This window comes from Crocodylus siamensis, chromosome 6, assembly GCF_052110815.1.
Source record: "Crocodylus siamensis isolate JL-2025a chromosome 6, ASM5211081v1, whole genome shotgun sequence".
NCBI lineage: Eukaryota > Metazoa > Chordata > Crocodylia > Crocodylidae > Crocodylus > Crocodylus siamensis.
In genome coordinates this window covers 5,641,785-5,659,573 of record NC_143400.1, presented here as the reverse complement: position 1 = coordinate 5,659,573, position 17,789 = coordinate 5,641,785, and the positions used below count along the sequence as shown (strand labels likewise).

General features: G+C 67.1%; 2 protein-coding genes across 12 annotated transcripts; both read right to left on the bottom strand.

The window, feature by feature from the left end:
• Nucleotides 1–117: 117 nt before the first annotated feature.
• On the bottom strand, nt 118–12,414 carry PRPF40B (pre-mRNA processing factor 40B). 8 transcript variants are annotated; one of them, XM_090053422.1, is made up of 27 exons: nt 11,769–12,414; nt 10,051–10,131; nt 9,336–9,479; nt 8,953–9,033; nt 8,564–8,591; nt 8,271–8,296; nt 7,740–7,817; nt 7,341–7,451; nt 7,136–7,256; nt 7,019–7,046; nt 6,743–6,907; nt 6,430–6,544; nt 6,283–6,347; nt 5,815–5,979; nt 5,355–5,463; nt 4,427–4,577; nt 3,953–4,164; nt 3,346–3,460; nt 3,074–3,165; nt 2,720–2,836; nt 2,403–2,540; nt 2,067–2,162; nt 1,531–1,611; nt 1,159–1,315; nt 864–925; nt 610–747; nt 118–532 (listed from the first exon to the last, which is right to left on the bottom strand). In XM_090053422.1, exons 1-27 carry the CDS (start codon nt 12,222–12,224, stop codon nt 440–442), a joined length of 3,225 nt encoding a protein of 1,074 aa, XP_089909548.1. In that variant the 5' UTR covers nt 12,225–12,414; the 3' UTR covers nt 118–439. The 8 variants fall into 8 exon arrangements, 6 of the variants coding, with proteins under 6 accessions (XP_089909548.1, XP_089909546.1, XP_089909543.1 ...); XM_090053420.1 differs by lacking the exon at nt 11,769–12,414 and adding an exon at nt 10,451–10,596 and having other exon boundaries at nt 119–532; XM_090053417.1 differs by lacking the exon at nt 11,769–12,414 and having other exon boundaries at nt 119–532; nt 10,051–10,493.
• Nucleotides 12,415–13,371: 957 nt separating this feature from the next.
• ATG101 (autophagy related 101) lies at nt 13,372–17,560 on the bottom strand. Of its 4 annotated transcripts, none has more exons than XM_090053443.1 (3): nt 16,739–17,560; nt 15,683–15,972; nt 13,372–14,234 (listed from the first exon to the last, which is right to left on the bottom strand). In XM_090053443.1, the coding sequence occupies exons 2-3, from the start codon at nt 15,932–15,934 to the stop codon at nt 13,830–13,832; spliced, it is 657 nt and encodes a 218-aa protein (XP_089909569.1). In that variant the 5' UTR covers nt 15,935–15,972; nt 16,739–17,560; the 3' UTR covers nt 13,372–13,829. The 4 variants fall into 4 exon arrangements, with proteins under 4 accessions (XP_089909569.1, XP_089909568.1, XP_089909566.1 ...); XM_090053442.1 differs by lacking the exon at nt 16,739–17,560 and adding an exon at nt 16,598–16,732; XM_090053440.1 differs by lacking the exon at nt 16,739–17,560 and adding an exon at nt 16,472–16,549.
• Nucleotides 17,561–17,789: the final 229 nt, after the last annotated feature.

The window sequence follows — 17,789 nt, the reverse complement described above, 5'->3', positions numbered from 1 at the left end:
GGTTGGCTGGGGACAGGTGGCTTTGAGCAACAGCGGGGAACTGGGTCCTGGCCTGCCCCTGTCCCAGGCACAGCTCTGCAGGCCCCAGTGCCATGTGCCCACCCCATGCCGCTAAGCCAAGAACAAGGCAGCACCTCCCCCTTTATAAATATTATTATTTAAAAAAGAAACCCCCAAGTCCCGGAGATGTCTCGGTGTGCCCACAGCAGGGGAAGGAGGGACCCACAGGCCGCGCAGTTGGTGCCATCCTTGGGGGCAGCTTGTTCTCTGTCCGGGAGCCGGCGTGGGCTCGGCTGCGCGGGCAGCGCCGGGAGCCCCGCGGGGCAGCGGGGTCCAGTCCTGGTCAGTGCAACAGCAGGGCCGGGCCAGGGGGAGCCCTGCGGCTCAAGCTCCGGCATAGAGAGGCCCTGCGGGCGGCAATGCAGCCCCCGGGAGGTGGCTACTGGTGGTCATCCAGCTGCTGCAGCAGCGTCCGGCGCCGCTTCTCCAGCTCGCCTTCGCTGGGCTCACTCTCCGACGTGTCCCAGCCGCTCTGCGGGCAGGGGGCAGGGCTCAGGGCAGGCCCCGGGCTGCGCCCCCGCCCCGGCCCCCGCCCGCACTCACGCTCACCTTCATCCGCCGCAGGCTGCGTTTGGGCGAGCGGCGCCGCAGCTCCACGCGCTCTGGCTCGGGCTCCAGGGCCGGCTCCGGCTCGGGCTCCCGCCGGCCCTTATCCCGCTCCCGCTCGGCCCCGCTCTCAGGGCTGTCCTGTAACACACATGGCGCCATGGGGCACACCGCCAAGGCCCAGGGGCTGGCGTAGCCAGGGGGAGGCTGGGGGCCCTAATGCTGTGCCCCCACCACCCCCTGCTGGTGTCACCTACCGATTTGTGTCTCTTCTTCTTGCTTTTCTTTTTCTGTTTCTTGGACTTCCGGGAGCTGTGATCTGGGGTTAGGGCAAGGGGTCAGCATTGGCCTGACCAAGCAGCCCCCCAACACCCTGCCCTCTTCATGCCAGCACTGCGGGGTGAAGGACATGGCACCCGGCCAAGCCACACACACGGGCAGGGACGATGGGGCACAGGCCACTGGCTATGTGGGCACAGGCAGCCCCCCCAAATCCCAGCCCCTGGGATACCAGCCAGCCCCCTCATTACAAGGACCCAGGCCCGCACGGACCTGAGGCAGGCGAGGAGGAGGCGTCGGAGCCCGAGTCCGAGTGGTTCCTCCTCTTGCGTTTGGGCGCACGGTGATGTTGCTCGTCCGGCTCCGAGTCCGAGCCCTGCGGCCGCAGGGGGGGCGACGGCCCCAGCCCCCGTTCCCCCACTGCCCCGCCCTGCAGGGGGCAGCCAGGCCTCAGCTTGGGGGGCTCTGGGGACCCCTCCATTAGCACCTCCCCCCCACAGCCAGGTGGGGGGGAAGGGGGGTCACCAGCCAGGTACCCCCTTGCCATTCCTGGGGTGCAGCACAGGGCCAGGCGGGTCCAAGACAAGGGCTCTGCACCCCAGAACTGCCCCCACGGAGCCCTCCCGGGTGGTGCCCCCCACTCACAGCTGGTGGGCGCTTGCGGTGGTGCTTCTTGCCCTTCTTGTTGTGCTTCTTGGCCTTGGCGTGGGAGTGCTGGCACTCAGTCTGGGGGGGCAGGGGGGCATCACGCTGGTGACACCCCCCAACCTGCCTGTGTAACAGCCTGGACTTGCCAGCATGTGATGAGCACACTCAAGGAAATCCCCCCCGACCAAAAATGGAGATAACCCCCAGCCTCCAAAATTGAAACCCCTCCTGATGCCCCCTCCCCCACACCATGAGGACCAGCCACAGGCAGTTGTGTGGAGTCTCACCCCCAAAATTGTCTGGCTATGGACACTTCCCCCCAGCCCCAAAGAATGGTTCAGACACCTCTGTATACGAGCGCTCCCCTCCTGCCAGCCCCCGGTGTTGGGGGTCAGATACCCTTGCCCACCCAACCCTCAGAGTGAGTGTGTGTGCGTGCATGCACATGTGCGTGCGTATACACCCGCACACTCCCCAGCACAGCCCTGTGGGGCTGTGTACCGCCCGCCCCCCCGTGGCACTGCGCCACTCACCTCCAACACCTGGATGAACTCACGGAAGAGGCGTATCCGCTCCGACTCCAGCGTGATCTGCTCAAAGGCCGTGTCGCATACGAAGCGCTCGCGCACCTGCGGGACCCGCAGCTCAGGCAGGAGCAGGGGCAGTACCCCCCCAGCAACCCTCTCCAGCCCCATGCCCACCCCTGCGGTACAGTGCTAATGGGGGCTGGGGCAGCGTGGCCCACTTGGGCCCTTCCTCAGCAGGCACAGGGCGCAGGCTGTCTGCAAACCCAGGCAGCAGTGGCTCCAGGCCGGCACCCAGGGCAAGGGGGCATCCCAGTGGCTGAGCCCAGGGGCAGGGGCAGGCACCTCGTCCCACATGGCGCCAGGCTCCAGTGGCGGGGCCGCCTGCTTTAGCATGCTCTTGAAGGCCGCCTCGCGCCGCCGCAGCTTCCGCGCCTCCTCCTTCTCCCGCTCCCGCTCCCGCGCCTCTGCCTTCTCCAGCAGCTGCAGGGCAGGCACCAAAGGGTTAACGCCAGGCCCAATCCAGGGGCCGCAGCCCATGCTGGGGCCCCTGAGATGCCCCACTGGGCCCCCAGTCAAGGTCAAAGATGCTGGTGCCTGCAGCCTGGGGGTTGGCGGGGGGTCTTGCCCCAGCACCCCATCCCTCGCCATCCCCCACCTACGCTATTGAAGGTGAGCTTGATGTTGCCGGCGTCCAGCGTGGCCGCCCGCTTGTCAAAGCTGATGACGTGTGCAAAGTCCTCAAAGGTCGTGTTCACCTCCACGCTGAAGCCGCGGTCCTGTCGGGCAAGCCCTGCGCGTCAGCCGCGTCCCCCAGCCCCAAGGCCAGTCCTCCGCGGGCAGTGTTTGCCGCCCCCCAGCACCCAAATGCAGCTGCCCCTGGGACAGCAGCCTCATCCCCGGCTGTGGGCAATGGGAGGCAGAGAGCAGCCTGGGGTGCTGGCACAGGGGCGGGAGGGGGGCAGACTGAGCTTGGGGGCCCCCCAGGCCACATGCAGGGGCTACTGAGCCCTCACTTTCAGGATGTCCTTGATGATCTTCTTCTCATCATGGAAACGTGCCTTGAGATCCTCCACGTAGAACTTGAAGAGGTCCAGCGGCGTGGAGCCTGCGAGCGGGGGGAGCCGGCGTCACATGCCCAGCTGGCACGGAGGCCAGGGTCCATCCCGCTGGGCACCCCTCCGCCCCTGCTCCCGGGGCAGTCCTGCGGCACTGTGGCAAGAGAACCCAGGAGTCTGGGCTCCCCATCAGGGTGCAGCCGGGCACTGCCACCCCCCCGCGTCCTCACCGGGCTGCCCCAGCATGTTGGCGAAGCGGGCGTCGGTGCTGAGTGCCGGGTACAGCTCCATCCAGGTAGACATGGAGTGCAGCTGCCCCTTGTCGTGCAGCTCGTCCAGGAAGGCCTGGCAAGAAGCAGCTCGTTATTCTACGATAGAGCGAGAGAGAACCTGGGTATCAGCCCCTCCCGCGGCCACACGCTGCCCCCATGGAGGCTGGGGACCGTGCTGGGGGAAGCAAAGGGGCCGTGGGCATCACGGGGCTGCAGCCATGCCACGCAGCGCGGGCGAGAGCCAGGCACTGGAGGCTCTGAGCCAGGGCAGAGCAGGCCAAGCAATGTCCTGTGCCAGCGCGCAGGGGGCAGGGCCGGCGCCTCCTGGCCAACTGCAGCCACGGAGCATGCAGCAGACAGCGCCCCTTGCTCTGCCAGCCGCCACCAGCCCCCTGGCGGCCGCCGAAGGAACAGGTCCCGACACCCTTGGCCACAGCCCCGAATTCAGAGCAGGGAAGTGGCCAGCTCGCCCATCACGGTGCCAGACTGAGCACCCTGGCACCACCCATCTGGCTGCCTCCCAGGGGGTGCAGGCCCCAGGGCCCCCAGCATGGCCCGGGGCTACCTGGAAGGCCTCGCGATTCTTGCGCTGCTGACGCCTTTCGCGCAGCCGTGTCTTCTCCTTCTCCTCCTCCTCCTCCCGCTCCAGTGTGCGGATGTGCTCCTCGAAGCAGATCAGTGCATCCTCCTTGTCCATGTCTGCAAGAGGCCCCGGGGTCAGGGGGCAGGGGCCGCGCTGGCGTGGTGTCCCGGGGCGGGTGCTGAGTGACTGCAGGGCTGGGGGAGGCATGGGGACACCTGGGTTCTCTCCCATGCTCCAGGAGGGCGGCGGGGGGGGGATAAGGGTGGGAGCACGGGGGAGCTACAAGGCAGAGATTGTCTCCCAGCTCTGGGAGAGGCACAGGGGCCTGAAGGGTTAAGCCAGGACGCCTGGGTTTTGTCCCCTGGCTGCGGGCGCAGGAAAGGGCAGGCACAGCATGGTGTGGTGTGGCAGCACCCCCGCAGTGGGGGGCACGGGCCGGGCTGGGGCGGCCCTCACTCTGCAAGTCCTCGTCCTCTGCGAAGGTGGGATTGTCCATCAGGTACTGCTGGGCCTCGGACCAGGTGGTCTGGAAGCTGACATTGCTCATGCTGTCCAGGATGTTCTTCAGCGCCTGGATGTTGCGCTTGCGCAGCTGCTTGGCATGTTCCTGCGCAGGAGACAGGACGCATCAGACGCCCTCGCGCATGGCCGCCCTGCCCGGCATGCTACGGGCCCTACCCAGCTCCTCTCCATCCACCACTGGTCTGGTTGGGGCCACTCTCCAGCCCAGGCCATGAGTCCCAGGTCTGCCCCCCCACCGAGCTGCATTAGCACCAGGAGTTGTGGGTCCAACCCCCAAGGGGGCTGGAGACGAGACCCCTGCGCCATGCTGGATGCCCTAGAAACACGTATACACGCCAGGTGTGGAGCAGGCGCCCACGGCAGCAAAACGTTTCCTTGTTACATGGAAAGGGACCATGTGAGGGGCAGGTGGTGCCGGCCCGCTCAGCCAGGACTCTGCTGCCCTGCTGGGGTGGCAGGGGGAGGCCCAAGCCCCAGGCTGTGTCCCTGGTAGGTGTGTTCCAGCTGCGTTGCGGCTCACCGACACTGCTCTGCAGTGCAGACCCCAGCCCAGCCCTGGGTGGCCACTCCCAGCCTCACAGCTCTGAACCCCAGAGTAGCTCCTATGCTGCAACCTGGCGCTGGGTGCTCGAGCCCCCTCTGCCACCTGGTACAGGGCACCATTGCTGCTCTGTGGCCCTGGAGCCCATCGGTGTGCCCGATGAGGACTCGTACTGCCTGATCCTTGTCACCGATCCTCCAGGCCATGTGTGAGCTGCCAGCAGCACCGGCCCCAGCACGATCCAGCCAGCAACAAGCAGCCCTGCTCTCCTGGCCCAAGCGCTCCCACCTGTGGCCACAGGTGCATGGGCCCCACCCCTACCTTCTCCTTCTTGGCCAGGAAGAAGAGGACGTCATCGTAGATCTCCTTGCGGTCACGCTCTGGGACCACAGCCCAGACCTCCAGCTCCCCAAACATCTGCTCAGCTTTCCTGCGGGCAGGAGGAGGGACGGGACACGACACACGGACCGGGAGGGTTATGGCACGGGCTCCTCAGGGCACAGCAGTGCTTCCCGGCCCGTGTCTGGTCAATGCAGGAGGGGCACGGCTGGGCGCTGGGCCCCCCCCACCTGCGCATGGGGGAGGCCAACAGATGCAGCACAGCAGCCCCTATCTTCTGGGACCCCGCTCCCAGCCCGAGCCATGCATCAGCCCCGCAGAGCCATCCTAGTCCCCCCAGCCCTGGGCAGCATGCAGGCCATGACACGCCTTGCTCCAGCATCGCCCCCACAAACCCTGGCCCCGGAGGCGGACGCGGCACCCGAGCTGCGCTGCCCCCCACCTGTAGCGGGTGGTGGAGCTCATGCGCTCGTGCTGCTCCAGGAACCGCTGCAGTTCCTCCCGGGCCTCCTTGGCCCGGAGCCGCGCCTCCTCCTTCTCCTCCTTCTCGCGTTGGGCCTTGTAGGCGTTGAAGGCCTGCTTCTTCTCGCTCAGCTTGGGCAGGGCGCTGGGCACAGAGCAGACGGGCGGGCTGGAGGAGCGGCCCCATTGCCAGCCTCCGGGAAGGGGCTGGCGCCGACGGGCCGGGGCCAGCCAGCTCCAGCAACGGGCAGAGAGAGGAGACGCTGCAGAGAACAGGGCAGGGGCGCTGGCTGCTGGGGGGAGCGGCACCGGGCTCCGCCAGCCCCAGCCTGGCCCAGCAGGGGGCACCGGCCGCAGGGGGGGGCAGCGCCCGGCATCCCCCCACTGGGGGTGCCACGCTCCGGATCGGGGGCCAGGGCTGGCACACGGGGGCTGGGTGGGCACCTACCTGTACCGCGGGTCGTTGATGATCATTTTCATGGCCTGCTCCCATGACGCATTGGAAGCGACGCCCTGCAATAGAGCCACGGGTCAGTGGCACCGGCCCCCATGGCCACAGGCCCCCACGGCCATGGCCCCCCATGGCTCCGGGTACCTTGTCCTTCAGCAGGTCCTTGAACGCCTGCTTGGCCTCCTCCTTGGTGCTCCAGCTGCCGGCACTCGGCATCGTGTCCCCACGCTCATCCTCCTCCCGCCGGCTGGGGTCGGCACTGGCCAGGAACAAGAACAGGTGTCGGGCGCAGGGCTGTGGGGGCCCGGGCAGCCCCCAGGCTCGGCGGAGCTGGAGGGAAGAAGCCACCCTGATCCCCAGGGCAGGTGGGACCCAGGCTGGATGGGGGTGCAGCTCAGGCTGCCCCAGCTGCCAGTGGCCCCATGGCAGGTGCTCAGGCTCCTCCATGCCCCCCCACCTGCCAGCCACGTCCTCCTGCAGTGGCATGACCTCCTCTGGGGTTTCGGCGACAGCCCCTAGTGCCAGCGGCTCCTGTTCGTCTACGGCCGTGGCCTCCGTGTCTGTGGTGGCAGCTGAGGACAGGGACGGGCTGGAGGTGGCAGACGGTGTCTCCTGCTGCTTCCTGGAGGGGGGGATGAGGGCACCGAGGTGATGGGGCAGTCGCTGCAGCAGGCCCTGAGCTCACACCCCTGCTCTGTGGCACCCTCCCCTGCCCCCCGCGCCAGCCACTCACCCGGCCTCCTCCTCCTCTTTGATCAAGGCTGCAAAACAAGATGCCACCTGTTACGCTGATGCCCACGGCTGCCCCCATGCCCGAGAGCCCAGCTCCCCCCCCAGCGCGGCCCCATACCCTCCAGCTCATCCAGGTCCCGGGGCTTGGTCCAGCGCGACTCCTTGCTCTGGGCATTGTAGTAATAGGACTTGCCTGTGTCCGACTTGTACTCGCGCCAGGGGCACTGGGACAGCAGCAGCTGCAGGAGCAGGCGTGAGCTGGGGACCTGCTCTGCAGGGAGACGTGGGGCTGCCCCCCGGGCCCTGCTCCCCGCGGCCCCTACCTCTGCCTTGGACTTGAGCTCGTCCGGCTTCTCCCAGGTGGACTGCTTGGAGTCGCAGTTGTAGTAGTAGATGCGCCCGTCAGGGGCCTTATGCTCGGTCCAGGGAGGCTTCTGGGCCGAGGCGAGGAGTCAGCACCACCCAGCCTGGCCCCTGCGTGGCACCCTGCCCACCGCGGCAACGGACCCAATCCTGATCCCAACCATGGCGATAGGCCCAGATCCTGCTGCCACACCCAGTCAAGGGGTCCTGAGCTCCATCCGCTGGAGCCCTTCCAGCAGGACCAGACACAGCTGCTCCCTCATTTTTTTTACCCCAAAGGGTTCATTTGGGCCCCGATGGGACCCCTCAGCTGTACGGGGCCCCCACACTGCCCCCAGGGTGCTCCTGCTCCCACCTACCTTGCGGGACAGGTCGCGGGCCGGAGAACTGCTGCCCGCCACGCTCTGCTGCACCGCAGCCACCAAGGGGTTCAGGAGCTGCCGGCGCCGGAGCCCAGTCAGCCCCGAATCGCCCCAGCCTGGCCACTGCCCCTGACCCAGCTCCCCACCTCTCAGCCCTGCTAATGCCCCTGACCTGGACCCTAGTCCCCTCCCCGGCCCTATTAATGCCCCCAACCAGCCGGTGCCCCCAGCCTGGACCTCAGCTCCACTAATGCCCCTGACCCAGACCTCAGCTCGGCCAGTGTCCCATACCCCCGCCCATTCCAGCTAATGCCCCCAACGCAGACCCCAGCCCACCTGGTGCCCCCAACCGAGACTCCAGCCCCGCTCAGCCCTGCTAATACCCTTGACCTAGACCCCAGCCCAGCCAGTGCCCCTGACCTGGACCCACCCCGACCTGGACCCCAGCCCTGGGCCTTCTGCCCCCTCCCAGACCTGCAGCCCCCCAGGATCGCAGAGGATGGAGTGGGGCGGGGGGCCGCAACTCACCGTGGGCGCCGGCTGGGCTGGAGGGGCTGGAAAGCAAGAGCTGGAGGTGACTGGGGTGTATGGCACGAAGCCAGGGCAGGCGCTGAGCCCCAGCACTGCAACCTCAGCACCGGGCCAGGGTGGAACCAGGGGCCACAATGCCTCGTCTCCCTTCCTGCCATGGTCCCCCCTACCTACAGCAGGCTGCTGCCCCGCCGCCCCTTGTGGGGTGCCCCCCATCTCCCTGCCTCAGGTCCACTGCCACCCCTGCACCAGCTCTCCCCCCCAGCCTCCGTGCCGCCCCAGGTACTCACCCCCGAGGGGCTCTGTCCCTGGAGCCGCCTGCCAAAAGAGAAACGGGGCCGTGACCCAAGGAGGAGGCGGCTTGGACCCAGCCAGGTGGCAAGGCCAGTCCTGACAGTCCCCCCATACCTGAGGCCTGGTGCCAGCTGGGGGAAACCGAGGCACTAGGGTGCAGCTCCCATGTCTCCGCTTTGCCCCACCCAGGACTCACCCCGCTGGAGCCCACTCTCCTGCTGGGGGGGAACCCAGGAGTCCTAGCTCCCAGCCCCCACAAGACCCCACCCTTTGCCGGCGCTGGAGACAGACCCCGAGGTCCTGGCTCAGAGACCTCCTGTGCTGGGATGTGGGGGGCCCCCACCTCATGGCCTCCATGGGGCAAAAGCAGCCCAGGGATGCTCACCGCTCTGGGCACAGGGACGGGGCCAGCGGGCACCCCCGGCATCAGCATCCCGGGCATCAAGGGTGGCACCATGGCGGGCATCTAGGGTGCAGAGTGGGTGAGGGGGGGCCAGCGCAGCCCCAAGGGGCACTGGGTGCAGGGCTGTGCCAATGCCTCCCACTGCACCCCCAGCCAACCCCATGGCCAGATACGGGCAAGACCCCCCGGTGCAGGGCCACAGGGGCTGCGGCCTCCGGCCCCCAGAGCTGTGCAGCCCGGCTCCCCCTGCCCCCGCGATCCAGAGCAGAACCCAGGACCTCGGCATTGAGTTTCCTCCCCCTGGCTGCTCTAGTCACTGCCCCACGCTCCCCACAGTGTGGGGGTGCAGGCGCCGGCGGTGTTACCTGTCCCATGGGTGGGGGCGCTGCCATGGGTGGGATCATCGGCGGCATCAGGCCAGGGGGCATGGGGGGTACGGCAGGCGGCCGCGGCCCCAATGGGGGTAGCCCCATCGGGGGAAAAGGAGGTGGCATCCCCGGGGGAGGCATCTAGGAGCAAGAGAGGCCACCTGTCATAGCCAGTGGGCACAGGCTGCACCTGTGCCAGCGTGTAGCCCCTGTGCAAAGCCCCCGTGCTCTGGGCAGGCTCCAGTGCGAGGCATGACAAGCATGGGTGCAGCTCACCCAGGCTTCAGGTAGGATCTGCTGCACCGCGGCCACCGCATGTGCCTACATGGGGCTGGTGCCGCTGCATCGCATTTGCACGGGAGGCTGGTGTCACTGCGCCGCGTTCGTACGGGGTGGTGGGGCTGGTGTCACTGCACCGCATTCATGTTGGGGGCTGGTGTCATTACGCCGCATTTGCACAGGAGGTTGGCACCACCGCACCACACTCGCACGGGGGTTCAGCACCACCGCACCACATTCGCACGGGGGTTCGGCGCCACCACGCCGCATTCGCGCGGGGGGCTGGCACCACCCCACAGGCCCGCACAAGGGCTCTGCCCCTGCGGCTGGAAGGCAGCCGAGGCTCCTGCGTGCATCCCAGCACCAGCCTGGGGCTCCGGGGGGGCGCAGGGCAGGGTCCCAGGGGTGCAGCCGTGGAGCACAAGTGACTTACGAAGGGCGGCGGCATCATGGGGGGGGCGCTGGGGAACGGGGCCGGCTGCCCCGAGGGGCCGCTGCCGGATTCGGGAGCCGACTGCCAACAGCACAGAGAGAAAACCAGTGAGGGGGCGGGGCGGGGCGGGGCAAGCTGGACCCCTGGGTCCCCTCCTGCCCCGGGCCGGACAAGCTGGCAGCGGGCGCAGCCCCACGGCCTGGGCTGGCAGCACCGGCCCGGGGGGCCGCGGGGAACACGCTGCCGCTTGCTGGAGCCCGGCCCAGAGGGCCCTTGGGGGGCAGGTGTGAGGGGGCAGTGGAGCACGGCCCCCCCGCCGCACGGCCAGCCCCGTGCCACTGCGCACGACCGAGCGCGGCGCCCCCGCCACCGCATGGCGCTGTGCAACCCCGCCCGCTACCTGCGCTGCAGCCCCCGCGCCCGCGGCCCAGCCCCCCCAGCGCACTGCAGGGCACTGCCCAGCCCCTCCCCCGGCCGCGCCGCGCGGGGGGCGATGCGGTGCGCGCGGCCGGGCGGGGCGGCGGGGCGGGGCGGCGCGGCGCGGCCGGGGGCCGGGCCGGGCCGGGCCGGGCCGGGCCGGGGACGAGAACAACAAAGCAGACGTTACCATGCCGGAGCCGCGGATCAGCTGGTCGGGGCGCACCCGGCAGTAAGAGCCGCTCCGATTGGCGGAGAGCGCGGGAGGGGGGAGGGGGCAGGCACCCCTTCCGTGCCAGTGCCGCGCAGTGCCCGGGGGCAGCACCCCGAGGATCCTCGCCCCAGTACATGCAGTGCCCGGGGGGGCACCCTTGCACGCCGCGCAGTGCGGGGCGGGGGGGCTCCCCCGAGGACGCAGTGCAAATCCCCGGGCTCCCGCCTGCACGTGGCGCCGGTAGCGGGAGGCTGGGTCCTTTCCCGCCGCCCCCGCTCCGCGCCTCGGTTTCCCCCCGCGGGGGCTCGAACCCGCGGCCCCGGCCCGGCCCCGCACCGCTGCCGGGAGCGGGGTTGGCCTGCGGGCGCGGCGGACACGGGGCACTGCCCGGGGCAGCCCGCGCGGCGCGAGCCCAGGACGGCTGCGCGGCTGTGGGGAAGCCACGCGCGGGCCCCGGGCCCCGGGCCACGCTGCCCGGAGGGGACGGCTCTGGGCCCCGGCTGCAGACCCCCCGGAGCTGAGCTGAGAGGTCTCACCCGCGCAGTGCCCAGCACCAGCATGGGCACGGGGCAGGGACCACAGGCCTCGCAGCCCCCCGCGCCCAGGCTCAGCTGAGATTCGGCTCAGCAGGAAGGAACTTGCCAAGACCCCGCGTGGGCCACACGGCGCCTCCTGGCCCCTCGCGGGCAGGCAGAGCCGGGGCCGCAGGAGGCGATGAGCGAGGCTGGCGCTGGCAGGTGGCTAGCCGTGGCCTCCCAGCCCTGAGGCTGCAAGTAACTGGGTCACTTTTCGTCCCCAGACTAATCTCCGGGCCCTGCCTCGCACAGAGCCCCAGCTGCTCAGCACAGCCACCAGACAGGCCACTTCCAGCCTGCTGCTCTTCCCCTGCCGAGGCCCGAGGCCCGGAGCCAGGACTGGACTCCCAGAGGGATCAGGAAGTGCCTGCGGCCACTGCCCCACATCCCACCTGCCTGGCAGCCATGGGACGGCCCCGCTGACTCGGCCACCCCTGCAGCCTGGACCGTCTCTGCCTGGGGGCCTGGTCCCTGACCGCCCACCTGTGCCCAGCTTTGTGCTGCAGACGAGCCTGAACAGAAGCCAGTTTCCTTTGACACTCATCCATGTTTTTCACTTGCATTTGAAGAGGAGGAAGCAGGTGGACAGGGGAGAAGGGGGAGGTCCAAGACCAGCGCGGGCAGCAGACCGCGTGCATCCGTGCAGCACGACTCCGACGATGCCAAGGCTGACGGGAAGGGCGTCTCCCAGCCGGCTGCTCCCGGTGCTCTCTGGCCGGGACAGCGAGACTCTTCCCGACTGAAATGGGGGCACGACCCTGGCTCACCCTGCAGCCCAGCATTGTGCTCAGGGCGGAACAGGCTGGCGGCTGATCCTGCTCAGGAAGAGACGGCTCGTCCCAGTGGAGAGCACCTGCGGCAGGACCTCCCTGCAGGGAAGAGGCAGGACCCCAGCAGAGATGGAGGAGCTCTGGGTGCCAGGGGAGCAGAGGCAGCTGCTCCTGCAGGGAAGGGCACGAACTTGCCATTCCCTTCACGCACGCTGGCGGGGGCCATTACCTTCATGGGGGAGGCCAGCGGGGTCAGGGCTGGTGCTAGGTGCCGGCGATGCCCACCTCCATCTCCTTGGAGGGCCAGCGGTCCCTGGCCAGCAGGGCCATCATGCTCTCCGCACGCAGCAGCAGGTTGCAGCCCAGGAAGATGACGCCGAAGATGACGGTGAGGCAGAGCACGCAGAGCACGGCCACCTGCACCCCCTGCATGCTGCGCTGGCTCCCCGCCTCACTTCCCACCACCACGGCGCAGCCAGTGCTGAGGAGTGAGGCCACAGTCGGGACCCCGGTGGAAACGGTGCCATTCATCACAGGGTGGGTGAGGCTGGATGGGGTTGCTTCCCCTCGATGACCCAAGGGCTCTGGCACTGACCGCCAGGCAGGCTTCCCCACGAGTGCCAGCAGAGCTGGGCTGCAACTGCAGGGCAGCCACAGAGGGGGAGGGTTTAAGTGATGTCAAGGAGCGCTGCTCCAGCCCAGCCCAGCCCAGCCGGGAACCAGCCGCCAGCAATCAGAGCAAGGCTCCTGCAGCAGGGGAAAAGAAACCCCCTTGGCTTCCCCTGCACTGAGTCTCCCGCCCTGGTTGGGATGGGAGTGGGGGGGCTGCGGCTGCCCCAGGGAGGTGCCACTAGAGTGCCCTCCCACTGCACTTGCCCCTGGTTTGGGATGATGCCAACTGGGTCATTCCCCCCTCCTCCCCCAGCTCCAGGCAAGGGCTGCAGGTCAGCTGCATGTGGGACCCCCCCCCAGTCATCTTCAGTCATGGCTTCACCTGCTTCTTGCATGGACAAGAACCAGGCCCAGTGGCAGTAACCCCCGACCCTGTGTGGCACTGACCCCAGCCAAGAGGGGCACTCCTGGGACCAGACAGGATCATTCATGACTGCAGTGACCTGCCAGGGCACCGGTTGGGGGCAGGGGGCAATGGGGAACGGGACATGAGGCCAGGCCTGCGTCTACCACATGGGGACCATGTGAGTCCCTCACAAAGGGGAGCTCCAGTGTGGAGAGCTTGCTCTGTGCTGGAGGGGAAGGGGAGCCAGGCACCTGCCCCAGGCTGCAGGGCTCCCAGCTGCTCTGCACAGCCCATGGGTCCTTCTCTACCAGGACGAGGAGGCACGAGGAGCAGAACACAAATTTATTGTTTTACAGAACACAAAGACAGGTGGCAGCTCCAGGCATGGCACCAATGTGAATGCCTGGCAATGTGCCCAGGGCATCCTCTCCGCACCAGGCGGAGGACTAGAGGCCCAGGCCGTGGGGGGTTTGCCTCGTGGTCCCAGCCTTGGGCACCACTGCTGCCTCCATGGGGGTGAACATCTCCTGTTCATGCAGCACTTCATAGAGGCCCCTCCCCCTAGCAGCTGACAGAGACCCCAGGGGAGCGGGCAGCATGGGGATGGGGCCACAGCACAGCAGGGCATCCGGGGCGTGGGAGGGGAGAGCAGCTGCCTCAGCACACGGCACAGAGCACTCTGGGCGACCCCAGATGGACACGCTGCAGAGGGGCCGAGTCCAGAGCATCCATCTGGAGTAGCTGGACAGAAAGCCTGGAAGGGCAGGTGCTCCCCGGACTGGGCCCTACAGGGCCAGCGTGTCCTTGATGAGGCGGCGCATGGTGGTAGTAACAGAGGTGCCCAGGGAGTCTGTGATCTGGTAAGAGATCTTGTACAGGTAGGGCTGCACGTCCTTCAGGCCCGTGTCAAAGACATTGTCCACCTCGGACTGGGTAGGCATCTTGGGCAGGTACTCATGGCGGTTCATCACTTCCACAATGTTGATGACCTTCTCACACAGCTTCTCGCCCACCTTCTCCCGGCAGATCTGGCGCTCCTGCTCATTGGCCAGGCTCACCACGTTCACCCTGACGGTCCACACCTCCCAGGGGATGCACTCGTCCGAGAAGGGCCAGCGTGACTTCTTCTTCTGGTAGAACTCCAGGGAGATCTGCCCCATGCCGTCACCGCCAGAGTTGCGCAGCGCATCCTGGGGAGAGAGCACTGGAGTCAGGGGGCCTCTGGGCCACAGTAGCCAGTGCCGTGCAGGCTTTCCCCCAGAGCCCCCCACCCCTACTGCGTGCAGCACTCCAGCACCTCACATGCCTATGTGCAGCAGGGCAGTGCTGGGCCACCAGCCCCACTGCAGCAGTGGAAAACTACGGCAGGGAGAAGCCAAAGTCAAGCCAGTGACCTAGCCCTGACTGTTGCCCCATCCTCTGTGTCAGCCTGTCTGCAACCATGGGCAGGAAGTTGTGTAGAGCAAACTACTGGGTTTGTTTCGTTCTTGTGGCTGCAGAGGAGGACTGGACCCTGCAAAGCGCCTAGTGGCCCATGTTCCCAGCCCACAGCAGACAGGGCACAGCATGGACGTGTTCTCAGCTGCACCAGCAAGTACATGGGCACACTCAGACTGCATGGGGCCATCGGCTCCCTGGGAAGGTTTCATGCCCCACCCCAGGACCTCACCCAAAGGCAGCTGGTTCCAGAGCTGATGCGTTTGGCCCAGCAGGAGAACGGCTGGCGGGCCAGGGATCAGCCATGAACCTGGGGCGCTTCTGCAGGAGCACGGGGGATGTGGGACTCTGCCGTTGGCCTGAGTCCAGTGACACCTGCTCTGCACAGCACCCCACAGCGCTCATGTTTGCACCACACCTCTCTGGGCTGTGACTGCTCGGGACAGGATGGGACCAGCAGAGCTGGTGACAGACATAGACCGCAATGGCTGGAGGCGGGACCCGTCCCTCTGCCACGCAGCCCAGCAGCCGGATTGAGGCCACAGTGCCCGAAATCCCCCTAATTAAACCCCGCTGCAACATATGTTCTGGATTTTGTTTTGCGGGAGCCCTGCCACAATCTGTCTGGGAGTGGGCGTGGAACAGACGCCAGCAGGGGCACCACCAGCTGCATCGAGCCCCACCCACCCGGGCTGGGCCAGGCACACAACATGCCATCAGCCACGGCACGTGGACCCCACGACTGCGGAGCCTCACACATGGCCTGGCCAACGGGGCCTTGCGTCTCCGCACTCGCCTGGCTGTGGGAAGTCACTGCCTCACTTCCCGCATCCCTGAAGGCCCTTGGTGCCCACCCCACTGCCCTCGCAGGCTCCGTGGAGGCCGTGTCACTCTGTCAGCCCCAGCCATGGAGCAGCTCAGGACCCCTGGAGAGCTCACAGCTCAGCCTCCCACCAGAGCTGAGGCCTTCAGTCCTGAATGCTTTCCTTTCAGGGCTAAGCCCGGCAGTGCCTAGCAGCTTCTCTCAGGGGCACCTCCGGGAATCAGGCCTGAGGCACCTTAGAGCGCACCGAGCCAAGAGTCTCAGCACCAGCAGGGTGGGAGCAGGATGTGGCTCTTCAAGCACGAGCAAGGAGGGATCGATTTCCCTGGGCGGCTGTGCCGTGTGCCGGGGAAGGACCCTGCGGGCAAGACTCAATACCTTAAACTCCCCGACCGCCTTGCGCAGTGCCCGGTCCAGCTCCTCGGAGGAGACGCGCACGTAGGTGAAGTCGATGAAGTCACAGTCCACGTCCTGCGTGCCCACAGTGCCGATGGAGTAGGTGCCCTCCTTCTTGTAGTGGAACTTCCCGGTGCTGCGGTGCAGCAGGATGGTGTGCAACACAGCCAGCATGGCCTCCTCGATCTGCCGGCCTTCCACCGACACCTCCAGCACCTCCGAGCGGCAGTTCATGGTGCCAGAGCCAGGCGGGAGACGTGGCGGAGTTCGCCCTGCAAGCAGAGAACCGGGCTGGGACTTGGCGGTGCTGCCCACTCTCCAGGGGAGACCCCCACCCTTGCGGCGGACAGGGCCGGCTCAGGACATGGCCACGCGGGGCCTGGCTGGCTCTGCCACAACTCCTGGACCTGCCCCTGCCACCAGCTTATGCCCATTGTAGAGACCGGGAAACTGAGGCCCCAAGAGAGGAATGCCTGGAGGACACCGGGCTGCCCCAGCTCTTCAGGGCCAAGTGGGTGCAGTGAGCCTGGGAGGCAGTGAAGTTTGATACCCCGGGGCCAGGGGGAGGGAAACTGAGGCGGGGGCAAGAGAGGGGCCCTGACGAAGTGGGGGATGGGAGGGAAACTGAGGCAAGGGCCGGGGGGGCGGAGAGGAGGGAAACTGGGGCAAGGGGCCCTGAGGGAAGAAGTGGGGGAGGAGGGAAACAGGCAGGGCCAGGGGGACACGACAGCAGCCCACACCGGGGGGACAAGGGCAGCGGCCCAGCCCTGCCTCAGTTTCCCCCCGCCGCGCTCGCCGCCGCCTGCCGACCCCTCGGCTTCCCCCGCCCGGAATGAACCATCGGGCGGCGCTCGGACCGGCCCACCCGCGGCCGCGGAGGGGGGGCGCGGCGCGTACCATCTACTGCGGAGACCAATGGGCCGCCCCGCGCCTCCGAATCGCCCCCGGGCCGTGGTAGTGCCCCTTCCGCCCCGCTCTCGCGACCCACGCGACCCGCAACCACCCGCCACCGAGCACAGCCCCCAGCCTCGCTCTCACTTGGTTCGCTCCAGGAAGAAAACAACCACGGAGAAGTTCGCTTGGCCGTTCCAGAGCGCCCCACTTCCGGGTGGGCTGGCGCTAGCTCGCCCCCTGGGCTGGAGGACCGTGCAGAGGCGCTAGTACAGAGCCGGGGTGCGGGGGCGAGGCAGGTGTGTCACTGGGACGGGGCACACGTGCGTGTCTCCGCTCGCTCGCCCCAGGGATCATGCCTGGGGCTCCGGCAGCCCGTGCCCGGCCTTGGCTCCAGCCCCCCAGCCTGGCTGCAGAGCTGCCCGTGGGAGGGTTTGCTTCTTTGCTTTGTCCTCCCTTGCCCCCCCCCACCCTTTTTCTGCCCCTTTCCATCACCTGGGCTCATTCGCCAGCCCCAGAGATGCCAGGCCCAGCTTGGCGGGGCTACACACATACTAAGTTGACTTAAAAATAAAGAGAGGTAACTAAGGGACTTAATTAAATCGGCTTAAGTTAAGCCACATCGGAGTGTACACATATACAGTGCCTGGTCCTGGCGGCAGCCATCCCTTCAACTAACATGTTTCCAGGGAACACACCTCAGAGCCGTCTTATCTTGCACGGCATTGAACCCGACTCTGCTCCATGTTCATATGCGCGCTCTGGGTGTTTCTACACGTGCATGAACGCACCGTATGTATGGCATGTTAAGTTTAGTACCCGCACGCCTTTTTAGTGATACTAACGCGCAGTAGACTCATTCTACTGTGTATTAGCATGCTAGCACATGAGGAGAATAAGTCCGTAGTGTCCGTAGTGCGCACGTAGTGTCTCATGTAGACGTGCCCTCTGATAGTTAACTTTAAATAAAGTTAAGCCAGCTTAACTGTTAGGAAGTTAGTATGTGTGTACGCACGCCAAGCACCTGGGGCATGGTGAGCACCCCTGGAGGGCTCACGGGGACTTAAAGGGATACCAACCTGTTCCCACGAGGGGCATCAGGGCCCTTGATTTTTTGCAGGGTTATGGTGGGAAAGTGAGGCAGGAGGAGGCACCCCGCCTGCCACAGGTATTTTTTCGACTTAGGGCTGAAACACGC

Excerpts from the sequence above, each read along its gene's own strand:
- ATG101 (XM_090053443.1), bottom strand. The coding sequence starts at position 15,934 with ATGAACTGCCGCTCGGAGGTGCTGGAGGTGTCGGTGGAAGGCCGGCAG. Across the intron at positions 14,235-15,682 it reads AGGCGGTCGGGGAGTTTAAG|GATGCGCTGCGCAACTCTGG; the intron begins GTATTGAGTCTT and ends CTCTCTCCCCAG.
- PRPF40B (XM_090053422.1), bottom strand. The coding sequence starts at position 12,224 with ATGGCAAGTTCGTGCCCTTCCCTGCAGGAGCAGCTGCCTCTGCTCCCC. Across the intron at positions 5,980-6,282 it reads ATCAACGACCCGCGGTACAG|CGCCCTGCCCAAGCTGAGCG; the intron begins GTAGGTGCCCAC and ends CTCTGTGCCCAG. Across the intron at positions 748-863 it reads AGAAGAAGAGACACAAATCG|GACAGCCCTGAGAGCGGGGC; the intron begins GTAGGTGACACC and ends TGTGTGTTACAG.